Here is an 18095-nt window from a genome sequence, read left to right as displayed (position 1 = left end):
ATTTCAGTTCATAGAGTGCCTGTCAGTTTCATTAGATTTATATAAGCTGCTCCGTATTTGAACCAAATTGATAAGTTAACAAAAAAAATGTATTTACATTGCCAATGATTATGTCTTGATAAAAATAGGAAGGTAAAATGCAGCATCTGGAGTCTTATTGTTTTCAGCTACACAATTTCTTCTTGCTCCTTTTGGGTTTTCTGCTCAATTAGAACCAGCCTCTGTCGGGCAACAGTGCCCATGAGTCTTCATTTTCAACTACCCAAGGTTCCCCCTCCCATTTACCATCCCCCTTCCAACTCTGCCCAGCCACCGCAGTGATGGTGCTCAGCCAAGGGTCACAACTCTTAGCTCCCTCCAGAGTCCAGCTAGCATGGATCTTGAGTCTGGTCAATAGGTGCCACTGTTGTGCAATGACTAAGGCTCCATCCTCCTCAATGGCTGTGAAAACTGTCTCTGTGGCATCGCCAACTCCCAGCTGATCCAGGCACTAGAATTTTACTCATTAAATTGAACCCAGGTTCACCACTGAGTCTGCTACTAGTGGGGTAGATTTTATAAATGTACGCGCGGGTGTACTTTTGTTCGTGCACCGGGCGCGAACAAAAGTACGCTGGATTTTATAAGATACGCGCGTATCTTATGAAATCCGGGGTCGGCGCGCGCAAGGGGGTGCACTTTTGTGCAACCTGCGTGCGCCGAGCCCAGCGCACGCTGCCTGTTCCCTCCGAGGTCGCTCCGAAATCGGAGCGACCTCGGAGGGAACTTTCCTTCCACCTCCCCTCACCTTCCCCTCCCTTCTCCTACCTAACCCACCCCCCCGGCCTTATCTAACCCCCCCCTACCTTTGTTGGCAGATTTACGCCTGCGGAAAGCAGGCGTAAATCTGCGCGCGCCAGTGGGCTGCTGGTGCGCCATCATCCGACCCGGGGGCTGGTCCGGAGGCCTCGACCAAGCCCCCGGGCCGGCGCCACGCCCCCGGGCCCGCCCCCGAAACACTGCGTCACTCGCGGCACGCCCCCAACACGCCCCTTCATGTAAGCCCCGGGACTTACGTGCGTCCCGGGGCTTGCGCGCGCTGCTGAGCCTATGCAAAATCGGCTCGGCGCGTGCAGGGGGGGAGTTTGGGGTAGGTTTTCGGGGGGTGCGCGCGTATCGTACATGCGTTCCCCTTTGAAAATCTATCCCAGTGTCTGGAATCATTAGAAAAGAAAGGGGTAGATTTTATAATTTTGCGCGAGCGCGTACTTTTGTTCCCGCACCAGGCGCGAACAGAAGTACGCTGGATTTTATAAGATACGCGCGTAGCTTATAAAATCTGGGGTCGGCGCTGCGGGGACGGCCCCGGGCCCGTCCCCGCAGCGCCGCGTCATGCCCCCGAAACACCGCGTCATTTAGGACACGCCCCTTTTACAAAGTCCCGGGACTTACGCGCGTCCCGGGGCTCTGCGTGCGCCGGCGGCCTATGCAAAATAGGCACGCCGGCGCGCGAGGGCCCTGTGCGTGTAAATCCGGCCGGATTTACGCGCGCAGGGCATTTAAAATCCGGCCCAAAGCATATAGTTTCAGTGGAGTAAGGTTATCTTTTTCATAGATCTTTCTTTTGCCTTACTCAGAATAAAATAAGTGCATTTGCTTCAAACAGAGGGTAGAATACATACAAACAAAACATTTCTGTAGAGCAGTGTGACGACATAAAAGGGTCAGCTTTAATCCTGGAATTGTCTGAATGAAGTTTTCAACCACACTGAAAAAATCCCTAAGGCAATCTGTTTTATTTTCTCATTCTATGACAGTTCAGACCCTTGTCCGAGAGTCGCAAGTGATCAGAGAGAGTAAAGAAAAGCAGATTGCAGAGTTAAAGAAGTTGTGTGAGCAAAGCACAGATTCCCTCAAGAATGAGTGGGAAAAAAAGGTAAAAAAAATACCTCATCTGATTTTTCTTAGCAGAATAAAGTTACAAGTAATTTAAGAAAACAAAGCTGTGCAAAAGTGTGAATGTTGCCCAGGTCAGCAGTTTGGGAAACATTCTGCCATTGAACCATTGTTTGGATTCCAGCAGGGAATTATTGCATAATTTCAGGTTCATTTCTTAACAGAAACATCTTTCTTTACCAAACATTGGGCCTCATTTTCTAAAGTATCGCAGGCCTGCGATACTTTAGGTAATGAGGAGCGGGGGGGGTCGACCTGGGGGACGGTCCTGCGCTAGCCTGCAGCGATGGGTTTCGCACCCAATAGAGCCACCATAGAAGGTATAGCTATTGGGCGCGAACTCGGATGCGAAAAGGGCCTTACCTTTTCGTCGTCCGCGGAGTCGGCCCCGGTGACGTCCTGACTCCTCTTCTGGGGCCGACTCCGCCCCCATCCTGGTATCGCACGCGATAAGGGACTTTTCGCTTGCGAGCCACTTGGAAAATGACCCCCATTGTCATGTTAGCCAACTCGACCATTGTTCTTAGAAACCATGCCATTGATTGAATGGGCATATCTAAACTTTTACAAAATTATCTCAGAGTTGATCCTCCCAACTAGAGCAAATCAGAAGCACATTCACTGAGAATCCCAGAGGACCAAGCATTGATTTCTATGGAACTCTGGAGAGGAGAGGTGGAAAAACCATCATTGTGAATGGTAAAGAGGCATTTGGAAATGTAATAGAACTATAGAAAAAGGATCTGCAACCTTTATATAATTCCATCTTTTATAACGTGCTTTCCTTTATCTTTTGGCTGTCCACATGTTGAGTTCTTTATAAATAATAGTTGACTTCCCTCACTCATAGCAAAATAGAAATTATTATTCTTATCACAAAATTCCTATGCAGGCATATGGCCAATTTTTATTCAATTGAGTGAATAACAACAAAGCACATATTTACTAAAGTGGAGCCTGGAACTAGCAACAGTTTGCATTATTGCTAGAGTTGAGGTCATGGGAAGCAAAGCTGCCAAGTTTCTGGAGGGAGACTTTTGGCCAGGGCTGGCTTAGTGTCTGTCCCATCCTATTGCATTTTTAATACCTATAATGAGGATTTGAAATGGTGTAAACAGTGCTAAAAATATTACACTGCATTGGGATATAACTTCTAAAACCAGGACTGGCCTAAGATCACCCTCCAGAAATGAGTTACTTGGCATCTCTGGGGAAAATAGGATGGTTATGGTGGCCAATTTTATTATATAATTTCTAGCTGAATGAAAATTTTCAAGTTTTCATTTTATTTGGTTTTGTTACCTCTATGTATGCAAATATAATGAAAGAAAATGTTGGATGCTAATTTATTATGATAATAAGAATTTATGATTGGTGAGCCAGTGTATAGAAGTTTGGAAAGTCGTCATGATATATTAGGACAATGAAACAGAAAAGAGCATTTTCTTCTCATCCTTTCCTCTCTTTCTCTTCTGCTACTTCTCTTTCTCTCCCTAGATTGCATTCCCAAGTAGCTGAAGGGCATCTAGGCAGCCCATGGGTTAGCTGGCACCACCTTGGTGATGTGCCCTGACCCGACTAATCCTGAAGGTTGGGGGTTTGACTCAGATTCCCTGTGTTCCTGCTCGCAACACCACAGCCTGAACCACAAGACTGACCTAAAGAGTGATATTTTTTAATCCAGAAACCTACCACTGCATTTTTATACTCCAGGGAAATATGACAAAACATTTTTCCAGGAGATCACGTGATGCGGTGATTTGGGATAGACGCTGATCCTGGATCTCTGAGGTCCATCCCCCCTAGAATCAATTTGATTTGCTGCCATAAGTAAGCATCTTTTTCTGTTTCACTGAGGCATGCCTCCTATATGTTGATAGATAGCTTTATGAATAAATCTCCGGGGATTATGCCTGTTAAAGGTACAAAAAAAGAGAAGGAAAAGCTGAAGCTGATTGAGAACAAAATGGTGGCCATCCCTGAGCCTGTCTACGAGCCTACCTTGAGTGTGACTTTGATTGCCGAGCTGACAGAAGCGGTAGTGTCCACCCTGACAGGGAAACTTATCTCCATCTTGGAGTAAATTGCAGATCTCAAGCACTCTATATCAGAGATGGGGCCGAGAATTGAGCATGCCGAGGGGAGGATTTCTTTGATTGAAGATGATACGATAGCCCTGCAATGGCAAGTAACTGCCCTGGAAAAGCAATCAGCTTGACAAGCAGAAAAAATAGATGACCTGGAAAACAGGTCCCGCTGGGATAATGTTTGGATCACTGGGATACCAGAAGAGGTTGAAGATAAAAATCTGGCTTCTTTTCTCAAGAAGTAGTTACCGGAGGCATTGCATCTCATGGAATAGCAAGGCATGCTGATGGTGGAAAGGGCCTACCTTCTTGGAAGCAGGAGAGAGAGGGTAAGACTAGACATCGGGTGACAATCGCAACATTTTTAAATTGAGCGCAGAAGCAGCAAGTACCCCAGGCATATCATACTCATAAGGATTTGATATACCAAGGCCTGCAGATTCATCTGTTTCAAGATTATTCTGCTACTGTGGCACTTAAACAAAAGTCCTTTACTCCCCTTTGTGCAATTCGCCCTGCAGTTTCTGGCAAAACTACGTATTTGTCATCAAGGGAAAATGCAAGTTTTTGACCAGGTGGAAGTAGCAAAGATTTTTGTTCACACGATTTGATTCCTGACAGCGATGAGGCTGTGTGACCAGAACAGTGAGCTCTTAATTACCTTGTTATAGAAGGGGTTTCAGTCCTAAAAAAAGTAAAGGTTTTTACTTTTGTGTACTAAGGCTCATGATCACACCAGAGGTGGTTACCTTGGGACATAGTCACATCAGCGAGGCTAAGAAATTATATCCAGCATGGATTTGTTTTGCAGGTTGCAGCTGTATTGGTTCATTAGACTTTGTAGGATTTGACAGCCAGGAGACTATCTCTTCTCTCACTTCAGTATTCTGGGGTTTTTCCTTTTGCTTATTTTTCAGTATTGTTTTGTTAAATCAGCTCTTATATTTTTGATGAGGGTTGATATGTTGGCTTGCAAAGTGATACTGTTATTGAGGTGGTGTGATCTGTGTAATGTATTTCGGGGATTGCACTCTGACACATCAATATGTATCTCATGCTCAACAGAGATATTTTTTTTTGTAGGGGAAAAATGGGGGGAGGGAGGTAGGGTAAGTTGGATACAGGGGGGATGGGGGATATCATCCACGATGCTAGGTCTAAAACGGCTGAATAAGATGAACATATTTGCATATGAGCGTTGGGGGTCCCTACAGTATGATATGAAGGATTTAAGGGTTCACTGCACAGGCTGGGGTGCAGTGAACTCGGGACAGGCTCCAGAATTTATGGGGGAAATTTTTCTCCTTGGAAGAATGGGGACACAGGTTAAATATATTTCTTGGAATGTAGCAGGGCTTGGATTGCCTATTAAAAGGGAAAAAATAATGAATCATGTTCATAAAATTCAAGGCAACATAGTTTTCTTGCAAGAAACGCATATGAGAGACCAGGAGCACCAAAAGTTGCATAAGTGTTGCTGGAACCAAGTTTTTTACTTCTCTGGGACCTCTAAAAAGAATGGGGTAGCAATTTTAATCCATAAGAAGGTGGCATTCCAATTGGAAGCTAAGCATGCAGATGCAGAAGGTAGATATGTGTGGTTAAGGGTCAATTTAATGAGTGTCCGATATTATTGGTGTCTGTATATGCCTCTGATCAATATGACCATCGGTTTTTTACCAGATTAGTTAAAGCTATAGTAGATATAGACCTGCATTGATTATTTTGGGTGGTGACCTTAAATGTGTTGCAGACCCTACATTAGATAGGCGCATGGGGGTACAAACCCATAAAATGGGTCTCAATAAAGTAATCTCTTTTCTGTGTGCTATTCTTAATCTGATAGATATCTGGAGAGTACTTCATCCGGAAGAATGAGATTACACGCATTTGGGCGGATTTTAAATGCCCTGCTCGCGTAAATCCGCTAAGCTGTCGACGCACCGGCACTCCGAAGATCAACGCGCCGGCTCGGAACCGAGGCATCGACATGCCTTCTAAAAAACGACGCACCAGCGCATCGATTCATCAACGCAAGGATAGCGGTGCCTTGCATCCACGCCTGACCGCAGTCGACTCATCGACATAAGGATAGTGGTGAGTCGCATCCATGCCCGACCGATGCACCACCGATGTAGTTGACGCGTATCGGCGCAGATCTCATCCCACTGACACGACCGACGTAAATGAAGCCCAAGAAACACTACACAGGTCATAAAAGACCTAGAGAAGTATCACCCCTTCTAGTCATTGACTCAGATCCAGATATCTCTCCACCTCGTCTGTCAGGCTTCATCATCTCCAGGTGCTATCAAGTGCTTCATCATCTCCAGGTGCTCTATCAAGCTTCTCTTTAGCCTCCATCGGCAGCCTTGCCCCCGATCGTCCGGAACCAGTACCTCCACTGGTTATCCCACTTCGGGAAAAGGTTCCACGCACTAAACGCACGCAGGTAGATACACTCAGGGCCGCCCTACCACCTCTAGCCGACCCACCTCCTATACCGTCTACCTCGGGACTAGCTAACCAAGCTATGTCCCAATTCTGACTCAATTCCTACATTCTGTGGAACAGTCTCATCTACCACCTCATCACTCTCCTACCATAGTATCAACTGTTCCAGAAGACCCCGCAGTCCCTGGTCCAGCACCAAAAGACCTGCCGAGCAGACCTTCCTCGCCAGTTGAGGATATTTTACAGTCGGATTCTTCATCAGATTCATCGATGGGCTATCCGTCTGACCCGGCGGAGGTCCCACCTGAACCCATCTCTCCACCAGAGGATCTTACTTATTCTCAGTTTATAGAAAAAGTAGGTCAGATGCTCAATGTGGAGATGAGAATCCCCGATCCACGACAGGAGATGTTAGGGATTTTAAAGATTTTTGATGTTCCGAATAAACCGGTGGTGCTACCGCAACATTCGGTATTGACTGCGCTGATGGAGAAGTCATGGGATACCCCGCTATCTATTCCTCCAACATCACGTAATATAGATCTAAAATATTGTATGAAGGACTCCCACTTCCATTCAACAGTTCAGCTCCCACATAACTCAATAACGGTAGAATCGGCAATGCAGAAGGGCGACTTCACTCAAATACACCACCAACCAGAGATAATAAATCTCTTGATGACTTTGCTAAGAAGTCATTTCAATCTGGTATGCTAAACGCTCGGATACAGAACCATCAATTCTATATAGCGCAATATCTCTTCGAAAATTTGCAAGTGCTGAAGCCACATCTCCAACAGGGAACCCACGAAGCCGGTTTACCTGTACAATACCACAACGTAGAGGAAGGTTTACGACACCTCCTTTGGTCTATTTATGAAGGGTTTGATATCTCTTACAAAGCCTCGGCTAACACCATAGCAGCAAGACGCCTTGCATGGCTGCATTCCAGTGCAATCAAGGTCGACGTATATGATAATGTTGCGTCCATCGGTCTTTGACGGCTTCGCCTCGCTTGTTGCACCCCTATCTCGGCTCCTCCCGCTTACCTAGGCAAGATGGCTACTGCAGCGTCGTCAAGCAGACTTCTCTGGCGTCCCCGGAATGGCTGTGGTGCAGCCGTGCACCATTGCTCCTCCCAGGTACCTGCTAGGGTGCACATGTGCGCAACCCACGTATAAGTACGCCCAGTGGCGCGAACCTCGAGGGCTTTCCCTCATCTGACATCACGCCAATCCAGGTATATCTACTTCTCAAGATTGCTAGCTCATTGAGTTGGCAAAGGCTCGAAAATACTCGAATAGACTCGAACTGTTCCTGTCTGTGCTACTCTGTTGCTTCCCTGCTGCCTTCAGGAAGCTGTCCTTCTGCCCTTCGGGGTTTTACTACTAACTTGGGTACCTGCTCCTCGGGGGCCCTTTGTTCTATTTTCAGGTGCCATTCAGGGAACAGGTACTCGCTCCTTGAGGGTCTGCTCTCCCTGCCTCAGTGCTTGTACCTATGACAACTATCTGGTGGAATCGCATCCATAACAGCTAACACCGAGTGAATACTCTAATATCTAATCTGTCTCCTCCACAGTAACTCCTTGCTGTGGAACCTCCTGACGTCACCTAGGAGAGAAGGGCTCCCTCTGCCGAGGTCCCTGAGACTACAACTCACTTCTGCCACCTGGTGGCTATCTTCAAGCTGTATAATAAGAGTTCAATTCTGGTGTTTTGTGTATAGAGTCTAGCCCAGTGCTGGGGCTCCTCCCCATGGGTGTGGTCATCTCCACAGCACCCAAGGATCCACTAAAACACACATAATAACAACAGATAAATTAGTGAACCTGCTCTGCTGTCCAGATAATTTATTTGGAGGTAGTTTTACTGACACAGTAACAAAGAACAGAAAACAGCAGTTCTGTCACTCATATCCCCTCATCAACCATCCACATCTAGGCGTCAATATTCTTCTTCCACTACATACAAAAGAACCAATTTCAGAGCTTATAAACCTTACTCATACTACAAGCCTCCAACCTATCAGCCTTCAAGGCAACAACCATATCAGCACCAACCATCATTCCAACGCCCCAGAGCCCCTTGACACCCACATCAACAGACTGACCCTCAACCGGCAAAGACCCAACTGGGTTTTTAGGGATCATCCTGCCACTGACACAGACACATCTTGTAGGGGGCAGATTTCCAATTTCCTTTCAGCCTGGAACCACATCACGTCCGATCAATGGGTCCTGACAATAATAGAACAAGTTTACTCTCTCCATTTCTAATCTCTCCCAACCCTCCCGCACTTAGTTCCTCAAAAACAGCAAACAGCGCACCGAGGACCTCTCCTATGGGAACTCAAGATTCTCCTCCAGAACAAGTGCATTCAGAAATTGTCTTATCCACAATTTCATCAAGGGTTCTACTCACAATACTTGCTTATTCCCAAGAAGTCAGGAGGTCTGTGTCCCATCTTGGACCTACGTTCATTCAACAAATGCCTTCACAAGGAGAAGTTCAAAATGGCTTCTCTCAAGTCCATTCTTACGTTTCTATGACCAAAAGATTGGATGTGTTCACTGGATTTGAAGAATGCATATGCTCACATACCAATGCATCCCAACTCATGGTGTTACCTCTGTTTCCAGACGGACAACCAGCATTTCCAGTACAAAGTTCTCCCATTCGGCCTTTCCTCTGCCCCAGAATCAAATGTCTGGCAGTAGCGGTGGCACACCTCCGTCGTCATAGGGTGCAAATATTTCCTTATCTGGACGACTGGCTTATAGTAGCACCCAATCAGACTCTCCTACGAGATAATCTGCTTCGAACTATTTCTTGCCAAGACAATCTAGGTCTCTTAACTACGAAAAGTCAAATCTAGAGCCAACTCAAACCTTACAATTCATTGGAGCCTACATCGACACAATTCAAGACGAGGCCTCCCTACCACACCCACGAGCATTAGCTCTCTTCACACTGTCTTCAGTTCAACTTCACAGTACGTCTGTTCCAGCCCACCAAATCCTAACCATTCTAGGACACATGGCAGCATCCATCTACGTAGTCCCACATATGTGTCTACACATGCATCGCCTACAATGGGGTCTAAAAAACCAATGGGCACAATTTCTCCATCCATTGTCGACTCCCACCTCCTTAACCAACAGCATGAAGAAAGACCTGCAATGGTGGCTACTCCACCGACTCTGCTAGCGGGTCCATCTAGACCAGCTACAAACACAGGGTCTATGGTCCACATACGAACGCACACTACTCATAAATCTTCCAGAAATGCCCTTCGAGCCTTCGAAAACTCCCTACAAGGAAAAACAGTGATGATTCACACAGACAACCAAGTTACAATGTTCTACATAAACAAAGAAGGGAGGGTCCAGTTCTTGGAACCTCTGCAAGGAAGCAGTACAGACACTGGAGTGGGCTCACCACAAATCCATCTCACTCCAAGCAACTTATTTGCCTGGAATCAGCAATTCCAGAGCAGACAAACTCAGCAGGATATTTCACCCCCACGAATGGGAACTACATCAAGAAGTTGCACAGCACCTATTCTCCATTTCCATCGACCTCTTCACGATAGACAGCAACAGGAAAGTGGAGAGCTTTTGCTCCGTTTACCCGAGCTTACTCAGACTAGCTCCAGACATTTTCCTCATAAGATGGTCTCACAACCTACTATATGCGTTCCCTCCGATACCACTCATCTTTCACACGATCCAGAGATGCATCGAAGACCAGGCGGATCTGATCCTCATCGCACCAGCATGGCCAAAACAACCATGGTACAGCTACCTCATACAGCTATCAATACACAATCCAATTCCCCTGGGCAACAGCCCTCAACTTCTTACCCAGGACAACGGATTACTACTGCATCCTCTTCACTCCTCCTTACACCTCACGGCATTGAGATTGAAAGACTCGTGTACTAAAACTTAAACATTTCTCCTTCTCTTCAAGACATACTACTGTCCTCAAGAAAACCTTCGACCAGACTCAACTACCAAAGAAAGTGGTCACGCTACACTTTCTGGTGCTCAACAACGGGCATGGACCCACTTACCTGCCCACCAGAACGCCTTCTTTCCTACCTCCATCTTCTCTACAGTGAAGGCCTCTCCACGGACTCACGCCGAGTACACTTAAGTGCTGTAGCAGCTTATCAGAATCCCCTAAATGGAGAACCCATATCATGTCATTCTCTTGTATCCAGATTCATGAAGGGAGTATTACACTTACGTCCACCACTAAAGAAACCACTGGTGCCGTGGGATATTAATATAATCCTCAAACAACTGATGCTACCACCATTTGAACCATTAGATACTTGTCACCTACGAAACCTCTCATGGAAGGTACTCTTCCTGACTGCTCTAACATCAGCAAGACAGGTTAGTGAGCTTCAAGTCTTAGTTCACTACCCTCCTTATCTTCAATTTCACCATGACAAAGTGACATTACGCACTCACCCCAATTTTCTACCAAAGGTGATTTCTAGTTTTCATATTAACCAAACCATCACCTTACCCACCTTCTATCCTAAACCTTATGCAAATGACAATGAGCGGAAGCTCCATACTCTAGACTGTAAGCGTGTGCTTGCCTACTACAAAAAGCGCACCCATTCACCCAACACACCCTCACAGCTATTCCTTTCTTTCAACCCGAATTTGCCAGGATGTCCAGTGACAAAAAGAACTTTATCTACTTGGATATCCAACTGTATACAGTTCTGCTATCAAAAGCGTTCACAGCAGCTATCTGTGTAACTCCAAAAGCACATCAACTGCATGCGATGGCTGCTTCAGTTGACCACCACCATGAAGTGCCTCTCATCAACACCTGTAAAGCGGCAACGTGGTCATCACTACATACATTTACATCACATTACTGTTTGGCAAACTGCGGATGATGCACTCATGGGGCGGACTATCCTGCAGAAGAGCACATGTTCCTCACATAAAATGCCTTCATAGGAACTGTCTGCCAATACTCCCTTATTGAGCAAAATAAACGAACTACGCTCACATTAAAATGCTCAATACGTCAGCTGGGGACTCCCAGACAACATGGCTTATTCAGCTGCTTATCTACTTGAAAAAAGCAAGTTTGCTTACCATAAACGGTGTTTTCTGTAGATAGCAGATGAATTAGCCATGCTGTCTGGGTACATTTTCCGTGCTGCTAGGGGCAGAGCTCTCTAAGTCTAGTAAAGTCTTTCAGCTAGGTGCTCCCTCTTGTATCTTCCTGCTTTGACTGATGATCCTCAGTCTGTATCAAAGCAAGTAGTATGCCATGTCAGAACTGTCCGGGGAGGCGGGCTGGTCAGCATGGCTAATTCATCTGCTATCTACGGAAAACACCGTTTACGGTAAGCAAGCTTGCTTTTTTGGAAAGAGGAACTGGTATAATTTGCAGAACATACCATAATTTTGGTATCAATACCATTTTTACTAAGGCAATTCTGCCAAATACAGGGGTAATGATGCCCAGCTGGTAAGTTTCCTCCGAAACTCCTGTATAATGGGAATTATATTAATTTGACATCAGTCTTTTACCGTGTATTGAAAAAGTATACCCAAATATTTAATAGTATCAACTTTCCATTTTAATGGGAACCCCACCCAGCTAGATTTTAATGACCCACCCACATCTAGCACCTCTGATTTAGTCAAATTTAATCTTAAGCCTGAGAAACTTCCAAATTCTTCAATATTGGTCAAAACATTCAATAATGACTCCTGTCATGGGTCAACATCATCAAGATGATATCAGTAAAGAGCATTAACTTTGTTTTGATTTGACCAATTTGCACCCCATTAATACCCATATCTTGCCTTAATCAAATTACCAAAGGTTCCAAAGTGAGAATAAAAACCTGTGGGAAGCCATTAAATGTAACAAATGCTTTCGGATCTTTATAAAGCACTCATATAACCCATATATTGGCCCAGAAAAACCAAACTTACTTAAAGGAAAGTCTAAAAAATCCCATGACATCTTGTCGAAAGCTTTTTCTGCGTCAAAGCTAGGATCCTTATAACCAAAACACTCACATGCATCTAGAGATAGTATCAGCTTTCTAATGTTATTAGATGATTTCCTACCATATATAAATCCAGTTTGTTCCAGGAATATGATATTTGGCATTACTAATTTTAACCTGTTAGCAAGGTTTTTGCATATATTTTAACATCCTAGGTTAGGAGGGATATTGGTCTATATGAAGCAGCATTAAGAGGGTCTTTCCCTGGCTTCAGTAAGACCGTTATGACAGCCAACTTCATCGTCTCCGACATAACTTTGTCCATGATCATACTAGAATATAATGCTTGGAACGGTAAAACTACATTGCTCTGAAGTATCTTATAATATAGAGCCAGTAGTCCATCAGGACCAGGAGATTTACCATTAGGCAACCCTTGAATCACCTGTTCTATTTCCTGCACTGTTATGTTCAAATTTAATCTCCTTAACACCTCTATAGGTGGTACTACTAGCCCAGAGAGAAAATTATCTCTGTTCACCTTGTTGGAAACATCAGCTGTGTATAAAGTTTGATAAAAAGTTTTAAAGACCTCTCCTAAAGCATGAGTAGATGTAATCGTCTGGCCTCCAGCATCATGAATACCCCGTATATAATTTGCCCGTCTTTGTGCTTTAGCTAGGTTTCCTAGCATTTTCCCGGATTTGTTGCCAAACTGAAACAACTTATGTTTAAACAAACAATGAATGAACAAATTTTTGGTGGAATAAATCATTAAGTACCTTTTGAGTTACCCTAATTTTCCCCACCATCTGCACAGTGAATTAACATATTTTATTAAGACCATATTTCTTATTTTGTGTATCTTAGCTCCACAATGCTGTAGCAGAAATGGAAAAGGAAAAGTTTGAGCTTCAGAAAAAGCATACGGAAAACATCCAGGAATTGTTGGATGACACAAATGCACGTCTCATGAAAATGGAAGCAGAATACGTGGCTCAGACAAAAGCAATTGTAAGTCTTCATGCTTACTGTTAGCATTCTTATCTTGTTCTTATTATTTTAAGGCAGTCCTTCAGTAACGAGTAAAAAAAAACTTGTGAGTTGGGATCTCTGGGTTTCATTCTTGCTTTGGCCACTGCTCTTGTGTCCTCTGGTTGTTCTTTTGGGGGGGCCAATACATTAAATCATGTAAATACTCTTGCAAGTGTTTAATGTGTGTTAACTGCTTGTATTAGTATTTAATATGTGTAAACTGGCTTACAATAGTTTTTTAATGCAAAATCTATGCTAATGAGGTGATGCAAAAGTATGCAAAATAGTTCATTATTTGTTAGTGCAGCGAAAAAACAAGTGTTTCAAAATACACAGTATGTTTTTCGTGCCTTATTTGCTTCTCATTAACATCAACTGTTAATATGTGCAGTAAATACTGTGCTTACATGCATTAACAGCAAATGTTAACACATTTTAGTACATTGGACTCTTTGTTATCCTATATTTCAGTTCTTGGGGTAGCTTTCATGAGAAGTGCAAAATATAGCTTATGGATATCCACCCCAGTGATGGCTACGTGTGTTGTTTCTGGGATGTTGTGACTGCAAAACACTTTGAAAATAAGAGCTTAATGAATATTGCACATTTTTTTTTATTATAAATAAGGCTTTTTATTTTTAGGTTTTAACTAATAAGCACTACTAAAACAACCTTAATGGAAAAAATAAAATAGGTGTTTGTTGTATAAACATCAGAGAAATAACTCTTCCCCTAGTACTCTCTCACCCCTTCCCTTGCCTGCCTTAGTTCTTCACTCTGTTTTTCTGCCTTTTCCGCCCTGATGACTCCTCAGCTGCATCAATTTATGTATTTAATTCAACCGGAAAAAATACCCAAAAATAAACCAGGTAAACGCTGATTCTCCGAAGACAAGCAGGGTGGTAGTCCTCACGCACGGGTGACATCATCAGATGGAGCCAGATGCAGAAAACTTATGTCAAAGTTTCTAGAAACTTTGATTAGGCACACTGAGCATGCCCATTATGCCCTATACCACGTATCCACGCAGGGTCCATCTTCAGTCTCTTTTTTTTTTTGCGGATCGGTGAGCATCGCAGTTTGATTGAGCTCTAAAAACTTGGCTTTTTGCCTTGTGGAAAACTGTGTTTTTTCGCAATCATTTTCTTTGAATTTGTCGCCATGTCTCTCTCGGTGCCTCCCCATAATGTCCCCAGTCAGGGTTTTCGGCATTTCAGTTAAGCTTTTTTTCGCAGTTGGTTCTCCCCATGGTGGCGGTACCTTGGTGCCCACCGGGCTTAGATGACCACTGCCATCGTTCCATCCTACCCTTTTGTTTTGCCCCATCGTGGCCACATCCAGTTTTCGCCAATGCCTCCAGTACCCGATGACCATGTTGATCACTGATCCTCATAATGTTTGCATCCTCTGCCTGGGGGCATTGTATGGCGTCCGGTGTTGCCGCTTGTGTGCCCAGATGTCCTCGAACGGACATCGGCTTCGACGCGACAAGATGGATAAGCTCTTTGGGTCGAAGAAGTCCATCGACACCTGGGGTCCGCAGCGGTCTTCACCAGTCTTGGTGCCAATTGCCGATTCCTCTCGCAGGTCCGAGGAAGATCTGGCCACTCTTCTTTTCTCCCAGTTGGTGTTGGCATTGGCAGCGTTCAAGGAGGAGCTGGAGTGTTGAGTCTAGCTGGTGGTGGAGTGGGCATTGCAGAGCTTTGGTCCCATAGTACCGATGGAGCTGATGCCACCTGACCTCGTACCACTTCTGGAGATGCTCGATATTCTCATTGGTGCATTACCGACCCAACTAGCATCAGTTCCTGGGACAGCACTGGTGCCTGATGGGGCACCGAGGCCTTCCCCTGTTGATATGGTGGTCATCGCCGGTTCCTCCAAGGAAGAAACTCTGCCAAGGCCTACAGTCCCCTGTCCAGTTCCATCTGTGCCTGCACCTCTTGATATAGGCTGAGCACCTAGGGCTCCATCCCCTGTGGCTACAGTGATGATGAGGGTCCCTATGACCCCTGCGGGGATGATCAGAGTCCTCCAAGGACTCGGATAGTCTCCTGTCCGACCCTTCTCCTCCAGATGAGTGTATGAAGTCTCTCCCTGAGGACATAACTTTCACAGGGTTTGTGAGGGTGATGGTGGTGGCCATCCCATACCAATTTTTGACAGAGGAGGATGCCATGCACAAAATGCTTGAGATCCTTCAGTTCATGGAGCCTCCTAAGGGGATCATGGTGGTCCCAGTGTGCGAGATCCTTAAGAAGTTGCTGCTGAGGATTTGGGAACAACCCCTCAAGGTGCCTCCCGTTAATAAGAAGGTGGACAGGGTTTACCTTGTCCAGAAGGCTGCTGGATTTGATAAGTGTCAGCTGCCTTACCAGTTGGTGGTGGTAGAATCTGCTGCCCTTAAGAGGGCCAAGCGCTCTCGGACCCATTCCTCGGTGCCCCTGGGGAAGGACCACAGAGCGATGGACACTCTTGGAAGGAAGTTGTTCCAAGGCGCCTTGCTTATTGCCTTCATCACTGCCTATCAGCTCTACATGAGCCAGTAATCTCGGGATATCTGGAGGCAGGTGGTTGAGCAGCTGCCTCAACAGTAGCAAGACACCCTCATTTCACTGATGCACAAGGGTTTGGAGTGTGGGAAACATGAGGTCCGTGCGACCTACAATGTCTTCAAGACTGCACTGAGGGTTTCTACAGTGGGAATTGGTGCCCACAGAATGGCATGTCTGCGGGCCTCAGATCTCCAACCAGAGGTACAGGAACGACTCGCTGATGTGCGTGTACTGGAGAGAATTTTTTGGAGATAGGCTGAGGAATACTGTGGCACAGCTCTGGGACCATCATGAAACCTTCCAACAACTCTCTGCTAGTACTTCAGACCCATCCTCCTCCTCCAGGAGGGTGTCGAGGCTGGGGCAAAGGAAGTACTATCCTCCGCATCCTCGATTCTGTCAACACCATTAGAGCTCCCGCAGCTGTTCCAGGCAGCAGAGATCTCCCAAGCCCCAGCCAGCAACTCAGTCAACTTCGGGGACAGGGTTTTGAGTGGGCCGTAGGGAGTGTAAGCCAGTCGCCCATACCCAGGATGATGGACCTTCCGGTTGGGGGCAGGCTGCGTTCTTTGCGAATCAGTGGCCCAGGATAACCTCGGACCAGTGGGTTTTGTCCATCATCCACCAAGGATACCAATTAAAAGTATTAGGTTTCCCACCAAATTGCCCTCCCTGTTCATATTGGGGGCCCATAGCACATCAGGAGGTACTACAAATAGAGCTCTCCTCCCTTTTAACAGCCAGAGCGGTCAAGTCTGTACCACCAGAGCAAAGATGGCGGGGATTCTACCCAAGTATTCCTGATTCCAAAGAGAACAAGAGGACTCTGTCCCATCCTAGACCTGAGGGCCTTGAACAAGTTTCTAAAAAATGAAAAGTTCAAGATGGTTTCCCTGGGCACCTTGATCCCCCTTTTGCAAAAAGGGCACTGGCTATGCTCTCTCAACCTAAAGGGCACATACACCCAGATTAAGATCTTCCCAGGTCAGAGGAATTATCTCCGATTTGTGGTGGGCAAACAGCACTTCCAGTACCGGATATTGCTGTTTGGACTTGTGTCCACCCCATGGGTCTTCACAAAATGAATGACCATGGTGGTGGCGCATCTCTGCAGACTGAGCGTGCATGTTTTCCCTTATCTGGGTGTTGGAGTCACTAGGGTTTGTTCTCAACTATCCAAAGTCTCATCTCAGTCCATCACCTCAACTGGACTTCATCAGAGCCCTGCTCTGATGAAGTCCAGTTGAAGTCCAGATGAAGTCTGATGAAGTCTGGCTCAGGCCAGGACCTTTCTGCTGCTTCAGAGAGCTGTTGCTTTTGTGACCATTGCAGCAGAAGTTCAACAGAGCCAGCAGGTATCAGTGTGGCACATGTTGAGGCTGTTGGGCCACATGGCCACGACCATCTGTCACTCCCTTAGCACGCTTACACATGTGCAGAGCCCAGTGGACCCTGAGGTCACAGTGGTGCCAAGCCTCTTGGACCCTCCAGGATTGCATCCGAGACACCCTGTCTCTCAGGTACTCCTTGCCCTGGTGGCAGATACTTTCTAGTCTGGAACGGGGAATTTTCTTTTGGAATCTCATTCTCAATTGTGCTAACTACGGATGCATCCATCCTGGGATGGGGAACTCTTGTGGAAGCGCTTGGAATCCAGTACCTGTGATCCACTCAGACCTTCTTGTCAAATCAGTTTCCTAGTGTTCCAGGTGATCAGGTACACGCTATGGGCTTTCAGAGATCGGCTGTCCAACAGAGTTTTCCTGATCCAGATTGACAACAAGTAGCCATGATGTATGACAACAAGCAGGGAGGCTTGGGATCATATCTCCCGTGTCAGGAAGTGGTCCATATCTAATCTTGGGCCTTGTCTCAGGGATAGTGCTCAGGGCCATGTACCTGGCCAGGATGGGAGAGCATGGTAGTGGACAGGTTAAGTAGAGCCTTCAGACCCCACGAATGTTCCCTGGACATGAGAGTAGCAAATCAGATATTCAGTCTCTGGGGGAGCCCAGATCTATTTGTGTTC

At 45.8% G+C, this 18095-nt stretch overlaps 1 protein-coding gene across 6 annotated transcripts in view; it reads left to right on the top strand.

The window, feature by feature from the left end:
• The window catches only part of CEP112 (centrosomal protein 112), a 1022051-nt gene that overhangs the window by 224258 nt on the left and 779698 nt on the right, over nucleotides 1-18095 (top strand). For all 6 annotated transcript variants that reach the window (XM_029599329.1, XM_029599330.1, XM_029599331.1 and 3 more), the window contains 2 exons: nucleotides 1797-1915; nucleotides 13347-13490. In XM_029599329.1, the coding sequence (XP_029455189.1) occupies nucleotides 1797-1915; nucleotides 13347-13490 (263 nt within the window). The remainder of the gene's footprint in view (nucleotides 1-1796; nucleotides 1916-13346; nucleotides 13491-18095) is intronic.

The sequence above is a fragment of the Rhinatrema bivittatum genome, chromosome 4 (assembly GCF_901001135.1).
Source record: "Rhinatrema bivittatum chromosome 4, aRhiBiv1.1, whole genome shotgun sequence".
Classification (NCBI taxonomy): Eukaryota; Metazoa; Chordata; class Amphibia; order Gymnophiona; family Rhinatrematidae; genus Rhinatrema; species Rhinatrema bivittatum.
Note: the sequence above shows the minus strand (reverse complement) of the source record. Positions and strands in the feature narration are given on the sequence as shown.